This window comes from Zootermopsis nevadensis, unplaced genomic scaffold, assembly GCF_977971745.1.
Source record: "Zootermopsis nevadensis isolate Lab colony 2312 unplaced genomic scaffold, Znev_1.0 Znev_ptg000004l, whole genome shotgun sequence".
In the NCBI taxonomy this organism is placed as follows: Eukaryota; Metazoa; Arthropoda; class Insecta; order Blattodea; family Termopsidae; genus Zootermopsis; species Zootermopsis nevadensis.
In genome coordinates, this window is record NW_028259136.1 from 68994 (window position 1) to 95368 (window position 26375).

The 26375-nt window shown below is 38.6% G+C and overlaps 2 protein-coding genes across 4 annotated transcripts; both read left to right on the forward strand.

The window, feature by feature from the left end:
* Nucleotides 1–549: 549 nt before the first annotated feature.
* On the forward strand, nt 550–5900 carry LOC147874804 (cytochrome P450 9e2-like). Of its 2 annotated transcripts, XM_087342781.1 has the most exons (3): nt 550–879; nt 2772–2969; nt 5017–5900. In XM_087342781.1, exons 1-2 carry the CDS (start codon nt 597–599, stop codon nt 2936–2938), a joined length of 450 nt encoding a protein of 149 aa, XP_087198907.1. In that variant the 5' UTR covers nt 550–596; the 3' UTR covers nt 2939–2969; nt 5017–5900. The 2 variants fall into 2 exon arrangements, with proteins under 2 accessions (XP_087198907.1, XP_087198906.1); XM_087342780.1 differs by lacking the exon at nt 5017–5900 and having other exon boundaries at nt 551–879; nt 2772–3387.
* Nucleotides 5901–6066: 166 nt separating this feature from the next.
* On the forward strand, nt 6067–21239 carry LOC110837531 (cytochrome P450 9e2). 2 transcript variants are annotated; one of them, XM_087342777.1, is made up of 9 exons: nt 6067–6223; nt 7206–7421; nt 8663–8851; nt 10083–10198; nt 10883–11102; nt 12061–12203; nt 15191–15412; nt 17640–17900; nt 20456–21239. In XM_087342777.1, exons 1-9 carry the CDS (start codon nt 6075–6077, stop codon nt 20626–20628), a joined length of 1689 nt encoding a protein of 562 aa, XP_087198903.1. In that variant the 5' UTR covers nt 6067–6074; the 3' UTR covers nt 20629–21239. The 2 variants fall into 2 exon arrangements, with proteins under 2 accessions (XP_087198903.1, XP_087198904.1); XM_087342778.1 differs by having other exon boundaries at nt 6093–6240.
* The last annotated feature ends 5136 nt before the right edge of the window (nt 21240–26375 follow it).

A 26375-nucleotide genomic window follows, 5' to 3' on the forward strand; every position in this document is an offset into this window, starting at 1 on the left:
TGAGAAATTTCAAAAAATGTCGAAATTTTAAAAAAATCAGAAAACGTCGGAAATCGTCCAAAACGACAAATTTCAACATTTTTTGAAATTTCTCAAAGGGGTACCCCTTTGAGAAATTTCAAAAAATGTCGAAATTTTAAAAAAATCAAAAAACGTCGGAAATCGTCCAAAACGACAAATTTCGACATTTTAAAAAATCAAAAAACGTCTAAAAATCGTTCAAAACGACAAATTTCGACATTTTTTGAAATTTCTCAAAGGGGTACCCCTTAATATATATATAAATTATTGGTGATTATCAGTTTGATATCAGTGGTAACATTCTAGAATATTTTCACAACACCCACAGAACACAGTACAGACGCACTCACTACACGCTACTCTTAACTGCTTGATTTTTTCAGTCTGTGTATAGTAGTGTAAAACTCTGACGTATCACACATCCCACCAATAGCAGCCCTCTATAGCCCACTTGATAGTAAACATTCCCCCTGCACCACCCTAGAAACGACTTCCCCCCGCAGGGCTTTTCTCATGGTCTGTGGACAGTAGGTGGGTAGTAAGTAAGGAAAGCAAGTTATTTGATTTATACAATAATGTCGTTCCCTTGTCCAACAGAGGCTCTGCGTATGTACCCACCTGCCATGTTCATGATACGCGAGTGTACCAAGCCATTCAAACTAGAAACACCTTCAGGTGGTTCATACGAGATTGAAGTAGGGACTCCAGTGATTATCCCGGTGTATGCACTTCACTACGACCCTCAACACTTCCCTAATCCAAAGATCTTCAACCCAGATCGTTTCAGTTACGAGAACAAGAAAAGCCGACACAGATACATCTATCTGCCATTTGGTGAGGGTCCGAGGATCTGTTTACGTACGTACAAATTTGCTGTTATCCATGATAAGATATTTTATCTCCACAAATTACGAATGGGTCAAGCAAACACCACAGACCCATACATTAATTGTGCGCAAATGACTGCTTTCATGTCCATCTACCACGAATGTGAGATACATATTTATATGTATTAATATTAAATTATGTTTTAAATCTAGCTACGTGGTCGAAGTGACGCGGTAACGTTATTAAATGCTGTTAACTCGATGCAGATATCAGCACAATATCTTTAGGGCTCGCAAATTAATCATAAAAATGCTGTTTAACTTTTTCTACAAAACGAAGTATCTGACAAAAAACAAAGTTAGTTTTTATTAAGTTGGCTATTAAGGAAACCCTACCTTAGCTTCTGATATAGATTTGTAAGACAACCGAATAAAATTATTCTTAAAGGATAACTTGACACCTTGAAACTAAAAGCATGTGGCTTCTCTGGTACGTAACCTCTGTAACAATATTTTCGTGTGGGTGGAAAACGGATAACGAGCAACGAATAACCTGACTGTTGAAACGTTGAAACATTGAAATGATTTATTATAACTGCACATTTTGATTAGTACTTCATTAACATGTACAAAAACCAAGCCACCAGAAGCACACTACTTAATCTGCTAAACAGATTCATGAAATGCAAACTTCTATACTTCTCTTTTTGACGCTCAAAACTGTCAAAACATTCAAGTTTCACTTGTTCAATTTCCACATGTGTGCAATATGCATTATTCAGAAATAGTATGTACTTAACATAGCTATTGCATGTGTTTTGATGAGAGGATTGTGGGCGTGGTGATTGTGTGTTCTTTCTGCAATTGACCAAGTGGTTCACGCATTGATGACGAAAATAACTTTTATTTTATTTAACGATGCTCTGTCAAATGCAGCTGAAACACAATCAGACCGAGTAATAACTTGATGACTTGAATACTGTCATGAAAATGATGTGGGAGAATGAGGCAATGGTCTGTTTCAATGTACAGGCAGAGAATTTATCCAGACTGATTGACGGAAAACACGAAGAACCTCAATCAAGGTAACTGGTTCGGTTTACTATTATTATTTACAGCTATGAAACGCAATTCTCATGTGTGGCCACAATTAAAATATCGTCAAGATTAATTTTAGATGGCCATGTGCCTGTAATTATAGATAGGCCAATTCAACACAGTAATGCACATTATATTGAAAGCTTTGTAATTTTTCTGCAGCTATGACTTAATTCTTGATATGACAATGGATAGGATACGCAGTCTTTCATTATTACTATTATTAGCATAATTAATACCGGTATCGCTTTGTCGTGATTGTATTGTTAAGAGAATGGAATGTCGGAGGACAAGATGGACTGGGATGTTTTTAAAACAGGGGAGACAATTATGACAACTGAATTCTGGTGGGAAACGTCTTACGAAACCTTCCAAATGGACGACAGAGAATAAAGTAGAAGGATAATATTAAGATGGATATTAAGGTGAATTGTGATAATGGGGAGTGAGAGAAGTATTTGGTATCGGAGGTACTGAATTGGGGTTCGCAGTAGCTGCGCTGTCTGAGACGTGGGCCTTGTGCCGCTTGGTCACTGGGACCGTGGGTTCGACTCCCACTAAAGCCATGGATGTCTGTCAGCGTTTTTCTGTGTTGTGCTGTCCTGTGTACAGGAAGCGGCCTTGCGACGGGCCGATCCCTCGTCCAAGGAGTCCTACCGAATGTCTATAGATCAAGCCAACGAAAAGTTGGGACCCGCAGTGCTCAGGCACTTGAAGAACGGGTCGTTCCCTGTACCCAGTACCCAGGTACTGAATCATCGGGTTCTGTTTATGAGTCGGTACTGCTGCTGCTACTACCATCCGACTTCTGATATTTTTTGATAGGTGTCAGGTTCGCACTGATGCAGGTGAAAGCAGGAATTGCTGCTCTAATATCGAACTTCGAGATTCGGCCGACAAAACGAACGCCAGTACCACTTACCCCCAATCCGAACTACATACTCCTTGCTGCCAAGGGCGGACTTTGGCTTCAGTTCGTGAAGCTCGAGTAACATCAAGTATCACCTGTGAGATGAAGATAAGGTAATGGGTCCCGTTTCTGGTTACAATTTCCCCACCCCCGCAAATTGAAAAGTTTATGTTTGATCTGAAACTTTCACGGAGACTATAATGAATTCTTCTCGGGGATACCGGCTGTGGTACTACTACATGAAAGAGGCCTGTAATTCGTAAAAAAAATTCTACACAGCCCGCAAATATCACAGGCTGACCGTGCATAAAATGTAACGGGAAAAACCTCCAAGAAACATCATGTTTCTTTCTTACGTTGGCCCATTTTATGATGTTTGAAATTAGGAGTACCATCAGTGACTTTTATACGGGCAATCACACGACTGAAACGTATCCTAACTTGTAGCAGCTTTGTGAATACACATGTTCGCATTCGGATCATACGTAACAAGAGATGGGTCAAATATATTACTCTTGATAATACACACTATCCTCATGAATCCTAATTGCAGTCAATAAACATTTCCTTCTAGCGTCATCACCATTGGTTCATGGCCTTGACCTCAAAATGCTAGCTCTAATCTAGAGAATTATGTAATCGGTTACAGTAACTACAGTGTGTGGATATTGCCGATTAAAGATTCGGTGGATCCGGATTGAACAGAAACGATTCTAATAGGACGGAACAGGCACTTAAATTCAATCCAAAGAATTTATATTGATAAATGGGAGTCTATGAACACATAACAAGGGAGATATGAGGTTCTCACGGCAGCGAAGATGTACACTGGGGTCTTTCGGTTTGTGATGTCATGTAAACATATACATGAGTATGGACTGAAAATGGCGGCAATATGTTCCTCCGAAACACTGGTCCCACCTACAAGCCGAGACGACGCCACAGCTGAGAAGATTACCATGAACACATAAGGACGAACAGCAAAAGTCTCCGGGAAGATGTTTTACAGTACGCTTACATAATAATAAGTAGAGAAGCAGACTTAGGAAGAAGGCATAAATGTTATTTTTTTAAATATTTTTCATATTGTTAGAATAAGCCCATGGTGGTCACTCATATGAATATGATTCGATTCAGTTTTTCATGTACCTGACAACAGCCAAGCACTAAAACCAACAGTACAAGAACAAATACTATAAAATGAGAGAACAAGACATAACATTCAAATCAAATGCACAATACGAAAGTCACAGAAGATGGACAAAGCACAGTAAAGAAAGAGTGTTGTAAAATGTCTGTCAGAGAAATATAATACTTGTTAAATGTGAATGGTAGCAACAATAATAATCACAGTAATTAGCCTATAAACACACAGTTGTCAGTGCACATAATCAATAGCGTAAATTAGTGTTCAGTAGCAATTTTGTACTTACTGTGGACTTCTGTGATGAATGGTGAAGAAAGAAAGGTCGACCTACTTTAACTTTACTACGTAGCGGCGAACAGGATTACAAATGCACTTAATTTTTGTTGCCAGTAAACGCGAAAGGCTGTATACTCGTCTAATCCTATCGGATAGTCAGAAGTCGTAAGGGAAAACTAATAATCCTGCGGCCTATAATGAAAGAATTTTGAAGTTTGCAAGGAAGACCTCTTCACCTCTTTAAATCTTCCGTGCATTTTTTTGTTGACTTCCCACATTCTTCAAGAATCTCTTGACCTTGTATGTCAAACTCGGTTATTAATCAAAGTTCTTCCAAGCACGTCGAATACTTTTTGCACAGAATGGGTTACACCCCAATTAACAGAGGTATCCGTCTACAGTTCTAGCTATCATCATGATACTGACCGAAATCTCAAGGGCTATAGGCATCGTTAGCTCTTCCAATAATTCTTTGCCACACACAGCTGATTTCACTGACAATGGCAGGGATCAAAGCCGGGACTTACAGATATTTACAATTTTTCTAGCCGTTATTTGAGTGTACAATAACAACCAAAAGGGAGTAGACGCTATTCTTGAGATATCGTGTACATTTATTATTTAGTGTTCTGTCTTACGACAGGTCCATTGCTCTGCCCAAAAAGAGCTCTCTAGTTTCCCCTATTCTCAGCTTCTCGTTTTAAATCCTGAAACTTCATCTTCTTTCCTTGTTTCAGATCGTCGGTTAGCTGTATCAGTCTTCTTCCCAGTCCTCGCTTTCCTTCAACCTGGTCTTCGATTATATCACTCAGTAACCCATTCCTTCTCATAATATGTCCCAGCCAGTTAGCTTTCCTTCGTGTAATCGCCTGCAGAATGTTTCTTTACTCGTTGACTCTCCTCAATACTTCTTCGTTGGTCACTCGATCCGTCCACCTGATCTTCTCTATTCTTCTCCAACACCACATTTCATAACTCTCCAGGTATTTCTGTTCCTTCTCCCTGAGTGTCCAAGTCTCTGCTCCATACGTAACACTTCACTAGTTTCTTCTTCATCTCCAAGCCCAACTTGCTAGTGAGAAGTATCCTCTTCTTGACGAAGGCTGCCTTGGCCATGGCTATCCTTGCTTTTACTTCCTTGGTGCATAGAGCATCCGTCGTGATTATGCTTCCCGTGTACACTATATTAAATATAAGTCACACGAAAAACAATGTCTCACTTGTCTGTCTGTCGATGTTGATCTGAGTTGCAACGCCATGTGAGATTGTACGTAGAAACCAACGTTCGGACGAACAAACTGCCTCTACCTTCAGGGCTACAAGACCACACGGTGTAACAATCAATAAGACCAACATTGATGTCTTTTCCACCGTAATAACCACAAATCTGAAATCAAATTCATTGTCTAGTAGCTGCAACTGAAATATATGAGTCCCACGCAACTCGGGACCCACGTACTAGCATGCCACGGCTACGTTCCGCGTTGTGACTGACTTATTTCCCGGTAGTTCAGTCGCTGTTGCTACGGCATTTCGTAGCTCCGGGTCCACTTTAACTGGGACATTCTGTACAACAACATAATCCACCAAAGATCGGCAGTGAGTTTATTTCGCCATTACAAAGTTGTAAGTTTTATTACTCTAAAAACTGTTTACAAGAAACGAGCACGTCGTTTTAAACATTTGCAGACGTCTGGGTGTCAATGTTCAAATATTCGCTACTGAATCCTTACCAGTGACCCTGACATTTTATTCCTCAGGGAGTAGGGGTTAGAATGATTATCCTATGGCCGACATGCATAGAGTGAAGCCATCTCGGTCGATTGCCAAGCACTGTAGTTGGAAGAACAGGGCAGTGTCAGCAGGCCGAACGCCTATACAACATAATAAGAAATCGCGTGGTCAGTCAACGAGAGAGAGGAATCTCAAGTTCCCTGCAACGCAGTAAGCAAATTGGGCTAGTGAGTTAACACGCAAAGAATTGAATTACTTAATTATTATTGTTATTACAAAATAGGCATGATAGCGTCTTGTTATAAAGCAGAACAGAGAAATAATATGAAGGGGAGTAGGTAATAAATGAATAGAAAATGTGTCAAAAGATTTTGGAAAGACAGTGACAAAACATACTTACATTCACGAGACAATTAAGAAGATATTAAAATCGGGGACTGCATGATAGCATTTGTAGCTCAAAAGCTTCCACTGCCTATCTAAAAACGCCAGAGGTTACAATTTGCAACAACAGTGAAATTATATGCGTTTTTCATGTATGCGCAGATCAATGGCGTCTACGAACAAAGTCGGGAGTAAAAGAGGACTTAATAGGAAGATGGAGAAAATTACATTATGACGAGTTTCATGACTTTGTGATCTTCACCAAACGTTATTGATGTAACAACATCAAGGGGAATGAGTTAGGCGAGACATGCAGTACGCACTGGATAAAATACTATCTGCAACAAACATGCTGTTTATAATAAGAGCGTATCAGTAATTACAATGTGTTAATTTTGTTAGTCAAAGTCATCTACCTTAACCAACAATCAACATCGGAATTCAGCCCCTTCGTCCTGATCATTTGGACAGCTTTCTTCCCCCCAAGTGTTAATAAAATAACCTGTCTATTTCTGCTAATTAACATTTTACAGAAATATGCCTATTTATAGTTAGATTTTACAGAAACGGCAATATTTTTAAAAAGTGATTGGCGTAAATATTAATTGTCAGAAACGATTTCGTGAGTATTTAGTCATTTAAATTTTATGACAGTCATAATTTCAGAATTTGTTAAAAATACAATTTTAAATTTCTAACATTGTTTTGACTATGCCCTTTCAGTAAGTTGTGTGACAGAATACAGAACAAACACTTCCAAAGAAGAAAGGCTCTTAAGATGAGCTACGTTAACTTCTATTCCTTATAGGTCAACTAACGAGATGGACGTCCCCTTCCTGGGTTGCTGGTGGGCCACTGCCGCACTTCTGCTGGGCGGTGTGCTGTATGTGTATTTGAAGCGCACACACAACTACTGGCGGAAAAGAGGTGTTCCTTACGTGAAACCTCTACTTCTGTTTGGGAACCTCAAAGATGCAATGCTGGGCCAGAAGAATCTCGGCGAAGTCTACCAGGACCTTTACTGGTAACAGTGTTTGTCTGTAAGAATGTGAATTTGCTTCGAGACATCACGTCGTCAATACAGCCTTCTTTGTCCTAGAAGCTAGTTTATTTTCGACTTTCTATGCTTAAAATCCTCACAAGTTGCATAATGATAAAAGACAATAGCAAACTGATGTGAATGTATAATCCTAGTAATCACCCGGTCGCCATAGTTTTTCGATCGGAAGAGGAATACGATTTCCAAAGGCATGATAAAATTAGCGTACCTAGTAACAACCTATGGGAGTCTCTAAAGAGAAAAGCCACATCCGAAGTAACATTACAGCAACACAGAACTAATATGAAAATTTCACTTCAGAAAGTTAAATAGAGAATGTTGAATGATTTTTGGTAATGAAAAACATATAATCTATACAATTTAAAATATACGTATTTAAAAACTGTACTTCAGAATTAGAAGAGTAGGTATAATGGTATTGATACAACCATCGGGAACAAGCACTTTATTATCAATATTTTTCATACGACCAATTAGTAGGCATAACTAAGACAAAATGGTTTAAAAATTTTGTTCTGGATGACAGGAAACAAAAAATAACTGATTGGTACGGATACGGTCAGAGAGGCAAAAAACAGATGGTACAAGCGAAAAGAGATGAGTGACCACTGGAAATCGGAAGACGTCAGTGACGTTGAGAAACAGGCATATGTTACATAAATGAATTCTTCTGGGTGGTGTTTCAAATGAAGATATTATTCTTTCTGTGCAATACATAAATGAATACACGTATTCACAAAAGCTTGCGAATGGATGCTACCCTTAACTACAGAACTCTATTCAACAATCTTGCTTTAGAAGCTGCTAGTCGTTCACCTAGTCAACAAGTTCTCGGACATTTTCGGATACCGAAATTTTACAACCATGCCCACAAAAGCTCGCCTGAGCTGACTTGAACGAGATAAACTGGACCCACATGCTCACACTACACTCAGACTACACGGCGCAACAACCCAGAAGACAGTCATCTTCTATAAACGTATCGTTGCACGTCTAGGTTAGATGCCTATGATTCCCAATGCTACTTCTATGATTTAATTTCAGTAAGAATTTGATTCCCTTATTCTTCAACCCAACAAGGCTCTGGCATATTGCTATGTGAGTAGGGATACCAACGGCTGCTGATAAATGTTAAACAGTGCAGGTTATTGTCGGATCGCCGAAATTCAGAAACTCTGAATTACAGTGTTGCATTTCTTTCCAAGGAAGCTGGATGGCTACAGATATGGAGGTGTGTTTAAGTTCAGACAGCCGTCGCTGCTGGTCCGAGACCCGGAACTCATCAAGACGATACTCGTCAAGGAATTCAACAGTTTCCATGACAACGATATTGAATCGGACCCTGAAGTGGACCCATTATTTGGACGCAACCCTTTTGTGTTGACTGGTGAGAGGTAAGCGCATTTCTCACATCGAAATATATGAACTCATATTTAGGCTGAATCTGTAGAAGTAACAAGGATAGCAGAAGTTCTTTTCCTCTAAAAATAAATCATGTGTAATTATAAATAGTTTAAACAGAGAGAACATCCATACAGTAGGTTTATCTAATGGCTGCATATTGGGTTTAAAATCGATTCAACTTAGCATATTATAAAAGTCAAACTCGATTAAAAACCTCATGGCACCCATGAATCTCAAAAAAAAGGTTTCCTCACTTTGCCATCGATTTCTGATAAAAGGAATAACGAATATATTATTTTTAGTTTAGTTTTAGAAATCTCGCATTACATGATTTAGGAAGATGTTTAATATCACGGATTGCATCACTTACACCCAACAGATTCAAATGAAATAGGATTTGAGACTTTCGCGGCAAGTACAATCAATAAAATCTTCTCGGGCAATCAGCCGCGTAAGCTGGTTACCGTAGTAAACAAACTCTGTCCAGATCTTCAGGGTTCTGATGTGACTGGATCCTCGGAAGTCGCCTGAAACTTCCTAGTCACATCAGAACCCTGAAGATCTGGACAGAGTTTGTTCCTGAAACGTCGGTTTACTACGGTAAACAGCTAACGCGGCTGATTGCCCGAGAAGATTTTATAGATTCAAATGAAGGTTGTAGCCTGATCGATTGGTCTGATGCCCAAAGCCGGGTTGGCCCATTATTCTTATACATTGAAAGATAAAGAATTTCTAAATTGAAGAAAATTACTGTACAGAAATATATCACCGAAATAAAAATAAATCGATGTATAAAGACTCCATGTAGCAAACGAAATATATAATTTTGAAACCAAATTTCCTTCCCTGTACATCTGCACCTCATGTGGAGAGACTGTCTTGTAGAGATAATGTTTCAGAATCTTAAAATAAGCATCTAGTTTTTTTCTGAAAGTGTAATTATTATGAAATGTTATATGTTTGACGGACATGTTAACGGAGAAAGATCGCTACGGGCAGACTGAACCACTTCCTCAATTTTCGAAACGGAACGCTCCATTAACTTCGGAATATGTTAATAAGTACCGTCGACTTTCATATAATACCGAGGCCAAAATGGGGATGTTGCCTTATTAGTTCACCCTTGATTTAATGAACTTGTTTATACACGTCTTGACAGTTGGCTGGTCTTGGCGTAAAGGTAGTTCAGTTTTAAAACTTCCTGCTCTTACTGTCTGCTAGGTGGAAGAAAACACGGTCACAGTTAACACCAGCACTCAGTTTGGGAAAGATAAAGCCTTATTTTCCTCTCATCGCAGAGGTTTGCGTGGAACTAACACACTGCATTGAGAACTCAGGTAAAATTAGCATAGGATATAAGAGAATTTCACACAAAATTTTGGCCTCAAACCTGTAAAGATTAGTTTACTTCAGAGGTCTAAACTTAGACCGGGGAAAACATCAAAATGACTTAAAAAATAGTTTCCGAATTTGTAGAATGGATTAAACTGACCCAGAACAGGGCCCAGCGGAGCTATAGTAAACGAGTTAACAGATAATTATGACTGGAAATATCTTGGTCAGATGAGCGACAATCAGCTTCTTAGAAAGGACTCTCCTCCGTGGAGTTTGATAGTCATAGATTACTAAAACAATTGGGTCACTGTCCGTGCAAATTACATGCGACTATTTGAAGGCCTTCATAGTATTAATAGTTTTGATTTGTACGTTGTTCTAAATTTGATTTTCTACTGTAAACATTTCTAACGCCGACTCCTTGTTTAGCTTCTGGACAGAGAGGGAAAACGTTACGGACGACTGCAGTCTTGATAATATGGCGATAATTATTCTAACAGCAGCATGTCAGAGCAACATTTTAGATATTAACAACAGAATAGCAACGGAACACTGATAGACAGATAGCTTAATGCATTAAGTTTTCCTAAGAACATAAAGCAAGAAGAGAAAACGGATTTTCTTAACTTATTTGTAACCCCTTTTATGTATTCACTGAACGCGAAAATTTGTGTTTTCCCTCTAAGGTGCTTCTGGGACAGAGTTTGAATTGAAGGAACTATGCACCCGGTACACAACCGACGTTGTGGCTACTTGTGCGTTCGGTATCCGTGGAGAGGGACTGCAAGACCCCGATTGTGAACTCCGTCAGATAGGCCGAGAAACCTTCGAACCATCTTTTTGGAAAAACATGAAAGTATTAATCGTCATGCTGCTTCCACGTGTTGCTAAATTTTTGAAAATTAGGTAAGTACAAGACTATTAATTTCATTCTTACAATAAGGAATTGGTTAGAGATGGCTCTCTTCTGGGTTCTTGCGGAGTGCAGTCTGGCAGAAGATATGGTTTATTCACCGTTCAGCCACCTGAGGCGGCTTGTAACCCGGAAATCTTACATCAATTTATTGAAGTTTCAGAGATGTTTGCTGTCGCTCTCATCTCTCGCCCTAGCCAATAGCAAACAATACAATAATCTTCATACTCACTGCCGTGAGAACCTGAAATCTCACAAAGAATTTGTAGTTTGGCCAAATTTACAACAGCATTAATAGAGAATCTTCCTAAAAATGCAGTTTCGCATTTAATTTAATCTTCACGAACTTAAATTCTAGGCTTTACTGACGCGGACTTCCATTTCTTAAGTTCATTATTCTGACCGTCCACTGAACACCCATATAATCTTGAAAACGGTTACATTTACAGTTACAGAAGAGAGCGCACATAATTATCATATCTTGCAATACTATTTCAACGAGTGAATTTATCTTCTCTTTATGCGAACTAATTTGTACAAATGTTGAAATGAATACAAAAATCTTTACAACATTTTTAAATGTTCGGTTATGAATATAACGTAGTACCTGTGACTTGGGTTGTAAAATACCTCACTCACATTTCCTTAATAAGTTCTTAGTACCTGTCGATGATTGAGGTAGGGATATTGTAAAAGTGTTTCGTTGATTTGCTCAGCCTCTCCAGACAATATCGAAATAATCGTTTTAAAGACAACTGTGGCCTCCTTCAAAATATTTGCGTAGTAATCGCTTATGGCCAACTTTACACCTCATATACAAAGGACTGTAGGCTTGAATTCTGAAGCTGAAGCAGCGATGTTAAAATCTAAATCTAAACCAATCTTGAAACGTTTCATGAAAGGTACTCAAGTAACGAAGTTTTAAATGCATATCTACTTTGGTTGTTATAGGGTAGTAACTCAGAAGATGTACAAGTTTCTCCAGCGTATTGTCAATGAAGTGATGGAGTACCGTGAGAAAAACAACGTGATTCGGGCAGACTTTCTGCAGCATCTCATTACCCTCTACAAGAAGGGAGGAGGAACTGCTGACGGTAAGGACCTCAGTAGCGGCAACGAACAGAAAGGACTCCCACCTGCACAAAACATTACGTGCAGAGCGAGTCCTTTGCTCTCTCGTTTCTCGAATGTGTTTCGAAGCCTGGGTATTACAGTTGAGGTTTCTCGTAGGTTCTCTCGGTAGCTACCACTAAATTTTTAGCCATTAAATTAAAGTAGTTTAAAATCTGCAGCTTTTACGCTGATACGGAAGAAACATCCGGAGAACGTCTCGTGCATGCCCGAGGAGCCTTAATCAACAACAACAATAATTTCCTGCCACATCCCTTCTAATTTATCACAAGCAATAATTCTAACATTCGATGCCTGTAACCATGCAGCTGATAAGCGTATTCAAACAATCAAAGCATCAATCTTCAGTATGTTTACGTACAACAACTGGTTTTCAACATACCAGGCTAAATATGAGTCAGATGTTGGTCATGTCTTGAACCTGGAGTTTAATTGAGTGCCGAAAGACTCATCATGAACACCTTTCTTCGCAAATTATACGAATGTATTACACTTCCGTCGCTTAATATCATACTCTTTCCATTACGAAGACAAAGGTAATTAAATGTAACATGCTTACATTATAGTTCAGTAGCAGTTCTTCTCTAATTAATCTGCAAATAAATTAGCAAGTCAACGTATTTCAAACGCACTCCACTAACTTAGAAATAAGAAGGTTCATGGTTAAATTAAGTAAATAATACATTTTGTAAATGCTTGTTATTATTCAGATCGGAAAATCTTACCATTACTACCTTACAAATTGCTGAAAATAGGAATTTATACCCACAGAGCAATAATCTGCATAGCTCTGTATCATTGTAAGGCAATGTCTTGTTATTTTTGCGGAAGAATATAAATTATAAGTGTTTGAAAAAGTGCTCAGGAAAATGTTTGTTATCTAGGTAAGGAAAAGTAAGTTAGCAGTTCGGGATATTACATAAGAATGAATTTCCTGGTTTATTCAGGCCGTCTAATATTGTTACGATAGACAAATCCGAAAGTCTACGACAAGCCTAAACATGCTACTGGATGGAAGAGGTAAGAAATGCATACAGAATTTTGGTGGAAAGACGTCTTATAAAACATCAGCTTGTATGACCTAGAAAGATATGGAAAGACAGGCAGATTTTGAGAATTGAAAGGGGGTGTAAGTGGCTGAGGGCGGGCCTCGGTGTAGTGGTGTTGGAGTCACAGCCGCTTGCTTCGTTTGTAACAGTGTTAGAAGTTCATGATGCGTCGTTTGAGAAATGGCATTTGAGTGGTGGGTTAGGAACGACTGAAGTAGTCGCGATTTTTGTAAACAGGCCCATGCATCATCATGAGAACATCCACAGAAAAGCTGCTATTGTACAGACGTAGAACTACCAACCAGAAGCTTTACTCATGGGATAACCTGCTCGGTTTGCCTCAAACCCGGAGACTAATTTTACTTCTCCTCTGACAAGGCGTCTTATGACCCTTTAGCGGAATGAAATTTTAACTCATGTTAAATTCATCTCTAAAATGTTACGTTAGATATAAATGAGCTGTAGAACAATCATGTTCCCTCCCAATGTTAACAACCAGCTGTAGTGCTCAACCATTAATTAGGTGGGCTGCATTCTCACGTGAGATTGAACAGAGAAGTTGTTAATAGAATTGTTAATTATCCTGTCTCATGTACGTCGTAGAGTTCATATTCATCCTGTACAGCAATAATTTGGATTCCCAACACCATGAGCTGTTGTTAAGACGCAAGATATCGTTACACAAATATAGTCAGAGGCAAAATCAGAACCACAGAGACCTAGACATATAGATTTTTTAAACGACTACCAACCACCGACAAATCTACTTGGAATTTTAAAGTTTCCTACACATTGTTTCCTTCGAGGTAACAACTGAATTTGTAAATACTGTTTAGATAAGCTTAGGGCTTCAAAAGTTAGAATACTTTTATTAGAAAATATAATGGCAGCTAAAATAACAAAACAATTATGAGTGTACTTCCGAGGATCCAGTCACATCAGAACCCCGAAGATGGGGACAGAGTTTGTTCCCGAAACGTCGGTTTACTACGGTAACCAGTTAACGGGGCTGATTGTCAGAGAAAATGTTATTAAAGTGAAGTCACTCCACACAATTTGAAAACTCGCATGTAATTCGGCGGATATAATAAGTTGCATTTTTAAGTAGTTTAATCTGGATTCAGATATATTCATCAATCTGATGTGTCTTTTGTTTGGAGTGATTTGAATAAACCTTGTTTCCTATATTTTAATTAAGATAGTTATGTTCAACTAGCCAAGGAATTTCCTCCTTTGAGAAAACCAGAAGCTTCATTATCGTGTTCAAAAGAACCCGCCACTTGTCCGTATCCTGAGCCACTAAACGTTATTAGAATTAAAATAATTAAGGCGAGTTTGAGGATGTAGCCGATTTATCAAGATCTGGAGTGAGTCTAGTGGAAGCCGTTGTAAACATTCAGGTTCCATACAAGACGAGGAATTGTTTGAATGGCTATGAGACTCAGTTTCTTACGAATGACCTTAGTCTATAGAGTTAATTAATAACACTTTTAAAGATGTACACGAACAACTTCAGTTAACGCGGTGCGTGTTTTGTGGTTTCTGTTACATTGTGTAATTCAGAACCGAACAAATAGGCTTACAACTTGCGGCGTAACTACAGAAATAAAATAAATTATTGGATTTCATTGTGTTTCTAGTTAGGATCACAGTTTCATATAACTGATCGTTGTTTTCTTAGTAAATTTCTAATATTAAAGAATTCAAAGTTAGTGAAGTGGTAATTGCAAGGATTCCTATGTAATGTAAAGCTTCTTTCTGATTGTTTTCCGTTTTCAGTAAAGGAGAACCAGTTCCTTGGAAGAAGGCGGTTATTATCTCAAAGAAGGCTTCATTACACAATTCGCAACAGTAGGCATACTTTTCCAGCCTTTTATACGCAGTTCCCTTCCTCATTACAGGTTTCACTGAAGAAGATATTGCTGCACAAGCAAGTACTTTCTTTTTCGATGGTTACGAAACGTCGTCTATTGCTATGGCCTTTGGGCTGTACTGCCTTGCTGTTAACCCTGACGTACAGACGAAGATACGGGAAGAAGTGGACTCTATTCTGCAGAAACATGGCGGCGAACTCACTTTCGACGGCATTCAAGAAATGACGTACCTCGACATGGCCTTGTCCGGTAAGATAATTACAAATCACAAAAGTGATAATATTTTAAAAACAAGAACGTTTACTTAAATAGCATTAGTAACTTAGAAACTTTGGACTATCACCCAGACATGTTGATTGGTTCCATAGTTATCTTTCTGACAGGCAATCTTTTGTTCGTGTATCTGGAACTCTTTCGTATCCTTATCGTGTTAAGTGTGGAGTGCCTCAGGGTTCCACCCTAGGCCCCTTACTTTTTAATATATTCATTAATGAGATCTGCGACTCCATACATAATTCACAGTGCCTTTTATTTGCTGATGACTTAAAGATATATCGGAGTATTAGCGATGTTGATGACTGCAAACTGTTGCAGGACGACATCCATTCAGTGCAAAATTGGTGTCTTGTGAATGGGATGCAACTTAATTTAAGTAAAACGACTGTTATATCATTCACCCGGAAGACAAACAGTATTTATTTTAATTACAAATTGTGTAACAACCTGGTGGCACGCTCCCATTGTGTTAAAGATCTCGGTGTTCTACTGGACTGTAAGCTCTATTTTCACCAGCATATCAACTATATATTCTCACAGAGCTTGAAAATGCTAGGTTTGATTCGGTACATTACTTCTTGCTTCTCCACTGTTGATAGCCTTTTCGTCTTGTACAGTACTTTAGTCCGTTCCAAAATTGAGTATGCTTCCGTTGTTTGGAACTCTATTACTAACACTGATTCCTTTAAATTGGAAAGGATTCAAAGGAAATTTGTAGCTCTATGTTACGCTAGATTCTTTAATGGCGTTTGTGCCTATAATTATGATGAAATATTAGTTACATTAAATTTCTTATCGTTACATTTAAGGAGGAGGCTTTTGGATGCTCTTTTCCTCGTGAATGTTTTTAAAGGCAAAATTAGTTGCTCATCTTTTTTTGATAAAGTTAGTCTCTGCATACCTACTAGGTCTATCAGAGACAACTCTACCTTTACTGTACAACGTAATTTCAAGGCCAGTCCCTCTGCCAGATGTGTTTCTGCTGCCAATGCAGTCTGTAGGAGCATCGACATCTTTAACAAAGATCGTGTTTTGCTTACTGAGGTCAGTCAGCTTTTTAAACAATAATCATGGTTTTTTATTGTTTACTTAGTATGACATTTTATTGTGTATGTTTTTTGGCCAATATTAAACTGTTTTTAGTATAATTATTATTTTACTTATCTATAACATTTAGTTTTTTATTTATTTTACAATAAATCAATATTGTACAGTTATGTTTTCAGTTCTTTGTTTGTTTGCTTTTGTATTGTAATGTCTATATTGTTGTTAGTGCTTGGCTGTTATTGGCCTTTTTGGCTGCTGTCAAGCACTTTAATGAATGAATTGAATTGAATTGAATATACTTCTTTCAAAATGTTTTAATTTATCTAATCTGTTTCTTCGTGTATGAATTTCAATTAACGTGTTATATAAGGTTTGTTTGGAATTTGTTAATATTAGACATATTCTAATGACGTACTGTTTTCTTGGTAGTTGACGTACTTCATAGGAATCCACATTGACTTTTAAGTACAGAGTTAATACTCCTCGAAGAATGGTGGTACCAGAAAAGAAAGCGAAGTTTATTTACCAAGTCACAGACTATCAGCTTCTGAAGAAGAATTATGTTCCATGGAGAGACAGACAAATGTGTATATGGGTGGGTGACATTAAAATGGATCTTAATTGATAGTGTGTGTGAGTGTATGCTTTATTCCACTGGTCAGTGGTAGGATGTTGTGAACACGGTATTAACCCTCCCGGTTTCAGAAACGGGCGGTGAATTTTTTATCCACCTGAGCAACTATCAGCTCCACGGAGTTACATACACATATGCCTATATAGACATACATTGCATTATATTAAACACATACGCTACGGGGGCACTAAATTTTATGGCAGGAACGGACAAAGATGACTCTCTTCTGGGTTGTTGCGTCGTGTAGTCAGGTAGAAGCTTACCAACGTTTCAGAGGTCATGGCGATGACGGAGGCTGCAAGGGCCTCTGAAACGTTGGTAAACTTCTACTAGACTATACTGCGCTACAATCCATAAGATAGCCATCTTCGGACTCAGCCGTGAGAACCTCAAATACCACTTAGTAGCCTACATGTTCGGTTTGTTATAACATAATGAACTACAGGAGTGTGAGGCGACGTGCGAAAAATTGCGTATCTCTGAACATAATCACTTACGGTTACTGATTTCGCTTTACAGAAGCTCTTCGGATGTACCCACCCGCCACGACTCTAATGAAAGTGTGCACGAAGCCATTTGAGCTGGAAACGCCATCAGGAGGAACGTATGAAGTGGAAGTGGGTACGCCAGTGGCAATCCCGTTGTATGCCATCCACAATGATCCCCAGCACTACCCTGACCCGAAGCGCTTCGACCCGGAGCGTTTCAGCGAAGAAAACAAGAACACCCGCCATCGATACTCATATTTGCCTTTCGGCGATGGTCCCAGGATGTGTCTAGGTACGAGGTAAAAGCTGACACTCTCCTTGAAATATCAAAGTAATCTACAATTTACTTAAAAATAATTTCCGTCCATCCGAAATGTCTCCAGGGTTTTTATCTCCTCAAAGGCAGGCGTTCACAAGAGTGGCCCATTCAAAACTACACACCTCAAGTATGAAAACTGGAGCAGATTTCTCTCTCTCTCTCTTCCCTCCACCCTTCACACACGCGCGCACACATTAAATAAAATAATGGAATAAATAAGTCAACAATGACATTCTTAACCATTCGTAGCATGACAAAGAGAAAGAGAGAAAAATACAGAGCGAGACGCATTTAATTTGTTACGGGGGATAATATGTTATCCGACATTCTACCGGCTCTGACGTTTCCAGAAAATGCTTATTCGCACTTACGGTAAAGCAGGTTGTGAAAAGTAAAAGTATTGGGAAATGATTAATTTTGTGGGGGAGGCAGCAGCTGTTTAAATTATAAAAATTAATATTGGTATTGAAGATTTCTGTATTCTGGGTTGTTGCGCTGTGTAGTCTAGCTCAATAACCCAGAAGACAGAAACTTCATACTCACCGTTGTGAAAACCACAAATCTTACATTATTGGTATTATTAATTATTTAATTGTCATTTTTTGACAAGACTTTGAGGAGAGTTTTTAATGAGGCGGCGTGTAGTTTTTGATATAATATGTGAGGCTACTTGAGAAACAAGTAGGATGGACGTGAAATTTGAGCGTGTTAATGGAATGAGGAAGACCGTAGAATCGTCGTTGGTCGGTCCTCCTGCTGGCTAGCACTCCGGCATTAAATCGGGTTACACGAGCTTCAGAAGCGCGTCTCTGTACGTGCATTCGAAGAATTTTAATTTTGTTCCGCTCTCCTTTTAATGTTAACGAACTGCGTTTTCTAAGAGATATTCGTGTTATGCAATAAGGTTAGCTTCTTTTATAATGCCTCACATATCCTGAGTTTATTTCGAGTATCGACCAACCAACTATCTCAGTTCACTCCGTTATTTGAAGTTCAAATTCATAATTAATTAGTTTCCTATCTCAAAGGCCACAAAGCACGAGAGTTACAAACATTAATTAATTAATGCTATTTGAGGCGATAATGCCTATTGCCACAGTGTTTCAAGGGATGTGCAGAGTACTTTATGGGCTACGTCAAGGAAACAAACAAAACTTGAATGTGTATTACACAGTAATAATGCACAGTTCACACGTAATGCAAATTTTGTTAGTGGAAATCTAATAAGAGATTAAGATAAGTTTCAAAAGCAAAACTCTCTCAAATAAGGAATTTTCAGATCCTTGGAATGCAATTATAAGCAGATTTTAATGGACTGCGCATATAAAGCTCCATGCTCCCCCTTCTTTGTCTTTATCGTGTGTTTCATTCATGCAGGTTTTAACTTTTGCAAAACCAAACCACTTCTTACAAAAACCCTGATAAGACTACTGCATATTTTACTAGTGGAACCGATATATTTATTCATAATCATTTTGAAAGCATGCGATAACTAACTAACTAAATGGCTTACTGAACCCCTAAGGTTCATCACCAAATTAACCAAAGCCCTCCACCGGACCCTGTCCTGGGCCAACAAAATCCAGTCTCCTTCAACTCCTATCTCCCATAGATCCCGATTGACATTATCCTCCCATCTACGTCTAGGTCTCCCCAGCGGTCTCTTCCCTTCAGGTTTCCCAACCAGTACCCGGTGCACACCTCTTATCCCATCCATGCGCGCTACATGCCCCGCCCATCTCATTCTTCCCGACTCAATCACCCTGACAATATTGGGGGAGGAGTACAGATTTTTAAGCTCATCATTATGCAGTTTTCTCTATGCCCCATCGTCTTCTCTCCTAGGCCCAAATATCCTCCTCAACACCATATTCTCAAACACCTGTTCCTCCCTCTGAGTGAGAGACCATGTTTCGCACCCATACAAAACAACAGGTAAAATTATTGGTTTGTATATTTTAATCTTCAGGTTCTTAGAAATCAGACGGGAAGACAAAATATTTTGAACTGAGAAGTAGCAGGCATTTCCGGAATTTAGTCTCCTCCTAAGTTCCTCATGAGTATCATTTTGATTTATTATTGTTGTTCGAAAATATTTGAACTTTTAAAGCATGCGATAATGTCATAATTTACGGAGTATTTACCACGTTTTAGTCTTCACATCAAAACATGCTGATTTCCAAAATACTACATTACATAACCTAAATGTGGTATAATCTGTCACTCCTTGACGATGAGCTACCACCTGTATTTTTATCGCTGATAAATCTCTGCGTCTGTATTCTTTCAATTACGGACGAACAACGATGTGAGATTTAAGGTTCTCACGGCGATGAGTACGAAGATGACTGTCTTTGTGAATAACGATCACTTCCTTATTTCCATGTGGTGTTCTTATTGAATGCGTACAACTATTACAACGCTGTTGATAAATATGCACCTCTGTTTTTTGTTAAAAGAAGTAGTGTTAATCTGTATCTTCTTGAGCCTGAATTAATAATTTTACCCTGACCTTCTTTCGCTTTCAGGTTTCCGGTTTGCTCTCCTGCAGATAAAAGCTGGTATCGCCACAGTCATTTTTAATTTCAGAATCTCTCCTAACAAGCGAACTCCAGTTTCTGTAATACCAGATCCGAATTACTTTATGCTCGCTGCTAAGGGCGGTCTATGGTTGGATATTAAGAAGCGAACTGATAAGTGAACGCCTTGAAAGAATACACAAGACTAATATCACTAATGAACTGGCTTTTGAAAGAGAATATAGTATCTAACACGCAATATAAAATCTTCTATACCAAAGGCAAATAAAAAATGATAAAAATCTTGCTTTCACATCACCCATTATGCTTGTTATTTACATTCATCATTATCCCGATTTTGATGCTTTGTTAGTAAAACTTCAACTGTTTTTAAAGCGATTAAAAACGTATTTGCATTAAAAAATGGTGTCATAACAAAGCTGAACGTATCGTAAAAAAATCACTTTCGGAACTAGAATTTTTGTTAGTATGTAGAAATCTTGATCAAAAGTGCAAACAGTGATTTTTTTGTGTAAGCAAAGTATTTCACACCTTTTTAATTTCTTTATTCTCGACTTAAAAGTCACAAAGTTCTAAAAAAAATGTATATTCATAACGAGACTGGAAAAAGCAGCTCACTCCCAGTCTATCGGATCCCACACAGTAGGTGTCGCCTTCTACATGTGATGACGAAGGTAAATCATCTATCGAAACTTCGTAATTTTATGAGACATTTTAAAAAAAATTCAACAGACGATGTATAAAGCACAAAATATAGAAATCACCAAAGACATTCAGAAAATCATTTAATACCTTCTTTCCCTATTGAAGTAGTGAAAAATTATAGTTTTATTAAGCGTATCACGGAAAACTGAATAGTAGAATAGGCCTACGTATTTTTTTGTTCTTGAGAATTTAGTGAATAAACGCTTCATAAAAGCGCGTGGAAGTGAACACGAGAATGGAAAATATGGCAGGCTTAAACATGGGTTATAAATCATATTGTACATGGATGAACAAATGCCCTTTACATGCACCAGACCATACAACGTTGGTAAATAAATGAATGATAAACATTAGTCCTCTCCAAAGTATAGCCTCTGGGTAGAGCTCCAGTAATTTAAAGAACGTTGCTTTTGCCTTATCAAAGCTTTCGTAAAAAGAAATGACAATCTAACTTTAATATCAACCCACATATTGTGTACAATTCACAATGCTCAGACACAAAAGAAAACAAACGGAGCATTAGAATTTATACTGTATTTGAGAATCCAAGAATGTGTATAAAATTAGCTTAGTAAAGTACTATAAAGTCCATTATATTGCGGTATTTAGTCGATTGAATTCCAAAAGAGAAGCGAAAACCGCGTGAATCTCGTTCTTGTTTTCAGTATGTGTCACAAGCGACGCGAAATATTATGCTTGCATACTTGTGGCATACATACACTGTGATACAGACTCGATATTTGAGCTAAATACCAAGCGCATTATAAGAAGTAGCTAAATATGATTTACGGACTGGAAGCATGTAGCACGAATGCGAAAGATCATAAGCTCACACAGAACTGTAGACGCACAACTTGAAAGAAATAGAACATTTCGGAGACTTGAGCGTAGATGTCAGAATTATGTCAGTACTGTGAGACTTCACGTTTTTAACGACGGCGTGCGTGAAGATGACTCATAGTTCTGACTATGGAAACAGTAAGCATCTCTGAAATGTCGGTAAATTTCTACCAGACTGTATGGTGTAACAACCTAGAAGACATCAATCTTCAGCATCGAGTATGCTAACCCTTGTCGCTTCCGAATTTCAAACGACGCAAGACGTCAGTTGGCTATCTGCCTCCGTCATCAGGGCGATTCATCGCCCTGATGACGGAGGCAGTGACCCCTGAAACGTTGGTAAACCTCTAGCAGACTACACAGCACATTAACCCAGAAGACATAAATCTTCACCGCCCTGATGATGGAGGCAGTATGACCTCTGAAACGTTGGTAAACTTCGACCAGACTACACAGCGCAACAACCCAGAAGACAGAAATCTTCATAGTCATCGCCCTGATGACGGAGGCAGTATGACCTCTGAAACGTTGGTGGACATCGACCAGACTACACAGCGCAACAACCCAGAAGACAGAAATCTTCATACTCATTGCCCTGATGACGGAGGCAGTGACCCCTGAAACGTTGGTAAACATCCACCAGATTACACAGCGCATTAACCCAGAAGACATAATTCTTCATCGCCCTGATGACGGAGGCAGTATGACCTCTGAAACGTTGGTAAACTTCGACCAGACTACACAGCGCAACAACCCAGAAGACATAAATCTTCACCGCCCTGATGACGGAGGCAGTATGACCTCTGAAACGTTGGTTAACATCGACCAGACTACACAGCGCAACAACCCAGAAGACAGAAATCTTCATACTCGCCGCTGTGAAAACCTCAAATCTTACATTATTTTCTCTTTCTCTCCTTCTGCTCAGGACATTGTCCTGTGTCGCTGGAATTATTATCAACAACATGTAGTAGATTTCCTAATTTGGCATCTTGTTTTTAATATTTATTCCGTTTGACAGCGTCTTCTATTTTTTCTCTTGTTCAACTCCTGCTTTCTCGACATTCGGGCTGCTGCTACATCAGCACACAGATAAAGAGTCGCAGAACTGAACCATACTTGACAAACTTTTGACATGCTTACACGCATTTAGAGTATTTTTGGGGTTAGCAACCTCTGTCCATTAGTATGCCTTGTCTGGACCTTTGTAAGTCGATAATTTTTTGCTGTTTTCTGTACATGACCATTTGGCTGTTGATGCAGCCAATTAAACAAAGAACGTAAGTGAATTAATACTATTATATCGCTGTCTGGTACCGTATCTCCATCAATTAACAAACAGTTGACAAGGCGTTGATCTACACGCAAAGCTATCATATGACGAACCGTATGCTCGCTCAGTAGGGATTCTCTGTTGGCCCGGGTACATACCTCCCTGGTGCTTGCTGCTCTGCTAGCTACTGTCTGATAGATTGCCAGGGGAAAGGTGGAGACGGCTGTATTTTATGGACAAAAATCCTATTAAAATATTAGTGTCCGGTAAGAGGACGCTGAATGCCATCAACCATCCGCAGCTTGAAAGAAAAAAGGTCGTTTTGTTTAATCAACATGACATGACACCAAAAACATTCAGAACTGTACGTCAGCCGTGTGGCGATTAGAATGAACAATAAAACCGAAACGATAGAAGCAGTTGACTTCCGCTTCTGTTCTTTGAGATGTCTGAAATTCAGATGCCGTCAGAGGAATAGCAGTCCTGCAGTTTTATACAGTTTATACAGTTATTTTGCTGACTAACAGGATAGAGTAATTATCTACCTAGCTGGCTAGTTAACCATCAGATTCTGGCAAGAACCTATGCCCGCTAAAGCCGGCCGGGGCGTGATGCTGACCACTCACCCCCATCTAGTGCCGAGGTCAAGGAAGAGAGGAGCTATACCTCCACTCCCCCCAAACGCCTACATGGCGTATAGTGGGACAAACTTTACTTTTTTACTGTCCTGAGCCGGGTAGCTCAATCAGTGTAGTGACTGGGTGATCGGGGTCAGACCTCCGTCAAAGGTAGAGGATTTTCTTCTAGCCACTGCGTCCAGACAATGAAACACTTTACTTTAAAACTGTATCTCAATGGCGGCCCACACGTTACTATTTTCAAGTTGACTGGTTATCTGGCATAACATTTTTACGCTGTCACAAAGCGTTCTGATGAATGTGTAATTTAATAATCTGTACGTACATGACCTCGCATGACCCTTATCTACAACCCTGTAAGGGTCGTATGACTGACAGTGGACAAGGTTTCCACACGTTGTGGAAATTTCCTGCTATTAATTTTACATGCAACTTGATCATATCGACCGATTATACAGAGCTATAAAAATTTGGCAAGTAAATTTAATATGAAGTTTAAGTTACTCCAAAAACAGTGGGAACTGAAGTAATCTGTTCTATACTCGGTATTAAAATTTCTTCGGATTAATTATTTTTTATTTAAATGCGAAGCTACTAATGAAGGCCTACATGGTACTTCACTAAAGCAGCTGACTGAACCATAGCATTTGGAGCGAATGTCGTCGCGGGTCACTATGATGAGAAGCTTATAAATAAATCATAACAAATTCAATTCAATTCAATTAATTTATTTGAGTGTTTGCCAACAGCAAGAAGCCAATAACAAGCAAACACTGATAATACATACAATAATAGTGAAATAATAATGGATAATAGTAAACAAACGGATTAACTAAACTTATACATGTACAGTATTAAATGTAACTGCCAAGTGCAGACAAACTCAAAATAGAAACAATATTAACACAGAGCAAAATTGAAGAAGTATAAATAAAAACAAATAATCCACCTAGGGAACACTAATATAATTGTAAAACTTCAAAGAATATAAAAAAACAGATAACGAAGCTAGATCATCTACAAGACAATCTATCTAGATCATTTCCCTTGTTGAGAACGTTCGCTCAAGGGAGACAATGTTTATGCTAAATACGTCCAAAAATTTACATACGTCATTTGCAGCGATGACGCACCTGGCTGAAGGACTATGTCTTAGCGCATTGCTCACACTAAAAGTAGAAAATTCTCTTATTTGCCTCGCCGGCACACGTAAACCAACAGTGTCCATAACGGAATGGCAATTTATTTTGCCCTTAAATACATTAATAAGAAATAACGCATCGAGATGTCGTCGTCTGGAATAAAGTGTTCTAAAATTTAAAGTAGATAGGATCAGTTCATATTTGCGTGGGATATTAAACTGGAAAAATCGATAATTGCACAAACTGGCAAATTTTCTTTGAATATTTTCTAATTTATTAGAATCTGTCTGTGTAAGATTATTCCAAACGACCGAGGCATACTCAAGCTTTGACCTAATTAAAGCATTATATAAAACAACAAGGCTGTCTAAAGAGGACAAATTATAAGTAATAAAACGAATAAGCCACCACGATAACACTATCCATCCTAATTTGGTAGTACTCTGAAACCCACCCCACGGTTATTTCAACATCATCATGCCAATATTATCTCAGTTCATTGTTTATAAACACGTTAAATCTTTGTTTTTCTCCTTGAGCTTAAGAATAACAAAGAAGTTAATTACGACACAGAACAGGCAAATGCCTACACATTTAATCGCATTCAAGATACAGAATAAGAATAAATATTCTAAAATAATATGATAGCATATGGCTGGGGGTACGTCGTGCTGACCACACGTCACCCTGTATCTGGTTGGATGATCGTTCACCTCTGCTTAAGCATGTGAACGTGTGGCCAGCAGCCAGCTAGTCGGCTATGGCTTTCTGGAGCTGTTACGCCACGGATTTAATTTTTTATTTAATATGATAGCATGCGTTTCTATGTTCTTTTAACTGGCAATGAAAGTGATTTAAGAACATACAGGATGTAGTATCCAAAACTCAACACTAACTGTAACACCATTTGCAGGCTTTAGTAACATCAATACAAAGAGACAAAAGAGTTGTTTTAGTTTCTACTTATAAGAAGAAATTACAAAACAGCTTTATAGCAGATGTTGTAATTGTGTAGTGTACGGACCACTGCCATCGGGTGCAAACCCAATTGCAGTAAATAAATAAATAAATAAATAATAATAATAATCACAAGCTATCAGCCGTGTCAGTTGCTTAAGTGATCCACGTTCCAAGGACCGTCACTGTCCTCATCACCACACCTATGACGTCTTGTTGATAGATTGCTGTCTTCTGGGCCCTGATGATGGAGGCAGAAAGGTCCTCTGAAACGTCTACATGGCACAACAACCTAGAAGACAGCAATCTTCAGGTCGTGAAAACCTCAAATGCTACGTCTTGCTGATAGCTCG

What these genes read in the sequence shown, in the direction of transcription:
- LOC147874804 (XM_087342781.1), top strand. Translation starts at nt 597, where the DNA reads ATGTCGTTCCCTTGTCCAACAGAGGCTCTGCGTATGTACCCACCTGCC. An exon ending in GGGTCCGAGGATCTGTTTAC is followed by an intron (nt 880 to 2,771) that starts GTACGTACAAAT and finishes ATTTTTTGATAG; the next exon opens with GTGTCAGGTTCGCACTGATG.
- LOC110837531 (XM_087342777.1), top strand. Translation starts at nt 6,075, where the DNA reads ATGCATAGAGTGAAGCCATCTCGGTCGATTGCCAAGCACTGTAGTTGG. An exon ending in CCTCGACATGGCCTTGTCCG is followed by an intron (nt 15,413 to 17,639) that starts GTAAGATAATTA and finishes TTCGCTTTACAG; the next exon opens with AAGCTCTTCGGATGTACCCA. An exon ending in TGGTCCCAGGATGTGTCTAG is followed by an intron (nt 17,901 to 20,455) that starts GTACGAGGTAAA and finishes TTTCGCTTTCAG; the next exon opens with GTTTCCGGTTTGCTCTCCTG.